The 5297-nt window shown below is 34.6% G+C and overlaps 1 protein-coding gene across 1 annotated transcript; it reads left to right on the plus strand.

Annotated features, from left to right (window-relative positions):
* On the plus strand, window positions 366-2092 carry LOC104703738 (U-box domain-containing protein 9-like). Its single transcript, XM_010419817.2, has 2 exons — window positions 366-839; window positions 1202-2092. The coding sequence occupies exons 1-2, from the start codon at window positions 543-545 to the stop codon at window positions 2090-2092; spliced, it is 1188 nt and encodes a 395-aa protein (XP_010418119.1). The 5' UTR covers window positions 366-542.

Below are 5297 nucleotides of genomic sequence, written 5' to 3' on the forward strand. Positions count from 1 at the left end.
TAATCTCTTATCAATTACAATTAGTACGATACGTTATTAGTAATTAATACCAAAATTACCAATAACGTGTGTGATTTCAAACCCAAAAAAAAAAAAACGTGTATGAGTGTATGAGACTAGTCGTGTCGGCTGTATTTTGACACCTTAGTCGCGAGGTAGGTCATACGTGTTGCATTATTAAATGAAATCCTTTTTTTATTAGTAATTTTTTTGAAATGTAAATTAATTGTTTAATTAACGAATAAATAAATGACGTGGCAAAATCGGTGCAGGCCACAACAATTCGATTTAGTGAGGGGCACTACAAGTCTACTAATAACAACAATAGTACAACACAAACAACATCAACACTTGTAGTTGGCCCCTCTCTTTCTTCTCTCTTCCTCATATTTATTACTTCACAAACAGAGAAAAAAAAGAAAGAAAAATTAAATAAAATTTTTATAATTTAATGTGAGAAATATCAATTCGGTATAACAATCCGAGAACGAAAAGGGTTTGGTTTGGTGGTGGTGAGTACCGGCGGGGTGGATCCGACGGCGATGGCGAAGACCGGTGTATTCGAATCGGATCCGACGGCGATTGCGAAAGCCAAGGAACTGAAGCGTGAGATGAGAAAGTTACTGATTAAGATCGAAGAAGAGGATGATGATTCAGGTGTTCAGGCTATCGATCAGTTACAGGAGGCTTTGTCTGCGTTGAGAGAGGCGACGATGAGGAGGAAGAAATCTTCTTCTTTAGAGATGCTTGAGACTACTGTCTCTTCTTGTCCTGACGAGTTTCGTTGTCCTCTTTCTAATGAGCTTATGAAGGATCCCGTCGTTTTGGCTTCTGGTCAGGTTCGTCGCATTTTGATTTCTTGTTTTATTCTTTCTTTTTGATATTTTGCTCTTTTTGTTTTTGTTTTTGTTTTGTTTCTCTGTTGTTAGGTTTTGGTAAAGTTTTGATCTGTTTATACTCGACCCGACTTGAGATAATCCGACTCAGGTTTCTTGAAAAATTCTTTGCTTTGTCGGTAGGGTAAATAATGTTTTCGAATCTAAGGACTTTGATTATGGTAATGAAGGAAAAAGAATTGATCTTTGCATGTATTTATGTAGTTGTCTCGCTTGTTTGATCAATCTGTAACTCCGAATTTGAATCTAAAAGTATATAATTGTATTGAAATTTTTTGTTTNTTTTTTTTTTTTTTTTTTTGCAGACTTATGACAGATTGTTTATCCAGAAGTGGTTGAGCTCAGGCAATAGAACATGTCCCAAGACTCAGCAAGTTCTGCCTCACACGGCTTTAACTCCCAATCTCTTAATCCGTGATATGATCTCAAAATGGTGTAAGAAGATTGGTCTAGACACGAAGAACCAGTATCATCCCAACCTTGTGAATGAAGAAGAAGCTGTGACAAGATCAGATCGTGAGATTTTTAATTCTTTGCTCTGTAAAGTCTCGTCTTCAATCCTTCAAGATCAAAAATCTGCTGTCAAGGAGCTAAGGCTTCTGACCAGGAAAGGTACTGAGTTCAGAGCTCTCTTTGGCGAGTCTCCAGATGAAATCACCCGGTTGCTGAATCCGTTGTTACACGGGTCAAACCCTGATGAGAATCTTCAAGAAGATGTGGTCACAACATTGTTGAACATAGCTATTCATGATGACAGCAACAAGAAGCTTGTTTGCGAAAACCCTAATGTGATTCCTCTCCTGATCGATGCATTGAGGCGTGGAACGGTAGCCACGAGAAGCAATGCAGCTGCAGCGGTATTCACTCTGTCTGCGCTCGATTCGAACAAAGTACTTATAGGTAAATCAGGGATCCTGAAACCGCTTATTGATCTCCTCGAAGAAGGGAATCCACTGGCTATCAAAGACGTAGCTGCAGCTATCTTTACACTTTGTATTGCCCATGAAAACAGGAGTAGAGCCGTGAGAGACGGAGCTGTTAGGGTTTTAGGTAAGAAAATCTCAAACGGGTTGTATGTGGATGAGCTTTTAGCTATATTGGCAATGCTGNTTACAAATACCAATGAGATTTTTTTTTTTATTCTACGGTTAAGAAAAGATCATTCCCATGAAAAAAGAAAGACAAACGAATCCTAATGATCCACAATGGTGGGTTTACCTTTTATGTGTCCCGCCCTCTCCTCTAGTTGTCTAGAATCATTTTGATGAATATAAAATAGTTTTATTTCTATTCCAAGACACAATATTTCCGTCTTATTAGAAACACTATTCATTCAACATTTTGGATAACTCAGTCTTACCATTCATCAATTGCCTGTTAAGAACAATATTTATTTACCTACTAACTGTATCTTAATTATTATTTTTGTATACATCCAAAACATTTTGGATATTAAATCCGTATTTTTCCAGGTTTGCAATCGGATTAGATTAAGTATTCTCAAACTCTCGATTCCTCTAAATTTAATCGAGTTAGATGAAAATTTTGTTTTTTCTTCCCCTTTTTATCTAAGCAGAGGTTTTCTCTACTTTTCTTGAGGCTCTCATATTAGAGAAAGTCCAGCTTGCGTACATTATATCTTTATGATTGCCCNGAGGAAAGCAAATGGGATATTGGATAGACTGAGAAAAGCTATGAATCTTACCCACACAGCCTGAGAGAAAGCCCTAAAATAAAATCCGTAATGTAAATTATCTTATATCTTTGCTCTTTGCTTTTTATTTTTGGTTCTTTATGGCTTTCAGAATATTTTTGTAAATTATTCATATCTTTAGGATTCGAATGATATGGTTTTCGTATATGAGATGTAAGTAGAAATCTGTGTGAATAGTTTTTGTTTTTTTCAGTTTGAAGTTTATGGGGGAATCAATCAATAAAATAAATTGTTTGGTGGCTTTATTCAGCTGTGGACGCCTTGGTCAACAAGTTACTGTGTAGCTTCGTCTGTTTCTTGTGTATTAATTATCAAAATACATAGAAAAGGCTGTCATGTCGTGTTCTTCACATCTCATAAGAACCACAAAGCTAATCAATCTTATTCCACACTTTTTCTCTGGGGGAAGAGTTAATTACAAAGAGTCACGAGATCTTATTATGAATTTACGATGTCATTGATGTGATTTCCGTGATGTAATGTGACCCCATCTTGGCGTATGCCATTTTTATTAGAAAAAAATCATTTTAAATACGGCAAAATTATTCATTATAATCTATTAAAAATATATATATCAGAAAAAAAACAAAAGTAATAATATTCATACTTGAAAATTACTAGCAGTAGAAACATATAATTATCATTAGTAAAAAGAAACTAGGTAAAGTTTATTTGAATAAACTAAATATTTTCACGGAATGATTTAAAATGTAAGTAATGATAAAAAATCACATGTAATTCGTTTTTACATTTTGCTCAGAAGACAGAATTGAATCACGAAGTTGCCACATCTCCGTGACTCGTAATAATGAGGAGTCAAAAAATACTCGAAAATAGATGGAGAAAGTTGGGAAAATGGAATATTGAAGAGGGAGATGGAGAGAGTAAGAAAGAACATGGATGGATTCGTCCTAAACCACTCTTTGGTGGTTGTGGTTGTTCCTTTCCTCATCCAACTTTCACAGAAAAGCCAAGAAAATAAAAGAATGTGATGCTTTCTACTTTTTTAATCCACAACAAGTAACGTTTTACAAATACCAATGAGATTTTTTTTTTTATTCTACGGTTAAGAAAAGATCATTCCCATGAAAAAAGAAAGACAAACGAATCCTAATGATCCACAATGGTGGGTTTACCTTTTATGTGTCCCGCCCTCTCCTCTAGTTGTCTAGAATCATTTTGATGAATATAAAATAGTTTTATTTCTATTCCAAGACACAATATTTCCGTCTTATTAGAAACACTATTCATTCAACATTTTGGATAACTCAGTCTTACCATTCATCAATTGCCTGTTAAGAACAATATTTATTTACCTACTAACTGTATCTTAATTATTATTTTTGTATACATCCAAAACATTTTGGATATTAAATCCGTATTTTTCCAGGTTTGCAATCGGATTAGATTAAGTATTCTCAAACTCTCGATTCCTCTAAATTTAATCGAGTTAGATGAAAATTTTGTTTTTTCTTCCCCTTTTTATCTAAGCAGAGGTTTTCTCTACTTTTCTTGAGGCTCTCATATTAGAGAAAGTCCAGCTTGCGTACATTATATCTTTATGATTGCCCTTTGTGCTTGCTCTCAGTTTTGTACTGGCAAACATGTCAACTTTTTTTCTAAAGTAGACTTTGAACCACATATCAACAGACACATGACATACGATATAGTTTATGTTATGTGTTGCACTCAGCATTCTAACTACTATAGTAAACGTCTTGGTTCCAATATGGCAATATGTAATACAAATTTTACACCAACTGCTTGAATCCTTTCATCTAAATGGCAGGAGATTAAGTTACGTTATTTGATATCGAAAATCTTAAGAAAAATGGGATAGCAGGTGTCGTGCAAATGGCGGAGGTGAAATCAGTGCCGGCTTAAACATATTACATGCCTCCCCGGGCAAAAAAAAAAAAATGCCCCTTAATTTATTAAAAACTTATTATTATTTTTTGGATTTTTTTGGTTTATATATATATTTGTTTTGTGCCATTTCTAGCTTACAAATGTTTTTTTGTGCCCCTAACTTACAATTTTTTTTTTAATGCTTTTTTAACTTACAATTTTTTTTTTTGGTATCCACTTACTATATATGTCCCTTTAATCTATGAACTCGGGGCAGTCGCACTGCCCGCCCTCCTAATTAAGCCGGCACTGGGTGAAATTGTTCGAAAGATGGTTTTGCTTAACTACCAAATGAATCTAACTTTGTGGACAATTGATGCAACTATGAAAACAGTAGCTATTGTGTAGTGGTTTATTGTGTTCGACTATAACTTTTTTTACATTATTTGTATGCGAATTCTTGTTTGTTTATCGTATTTTCATATTTTAGAGTAAATTAATTGCAGACTCAGACTTCAGGGAAGATGACTGGAGTGGTCCCAAGAAGAGAACAATAATACTTAGGCATATTTTTGGACTAAATTAATACATGTTATTTATCTTCAGAGAAGTGCATCTAAATCCCAAATCCCTAGACCCGAAACCAAAAACTTAAACGTCTTCAGAGAAACCTCACCGTTATCCTTTTAACACGGAGAAACAAATCCGGAGAATGACACTGTAGAGGAACTACATTATAATTTTGGTTAGGACTTTCCTCAATTATGTGTCTGTATAGACTAAGCCAAATGCCCAATGTGTGCAGGGTGCAAAAAAAACATTGTATATATATATATATA

This window comes from Camelina sativa, chromosome 1 (genome assembly GCF_000633955.1).
Source record: "Camelina sativa cultivar DH55 chromosome 1, Cs, whole genome shotgun sequence".
NCBI lineage: Eukaryota > Viridiplantae > Streptophyta > Magnoliopsida > Brassicales > Brassicaceae > Camelina > Camelina sativa.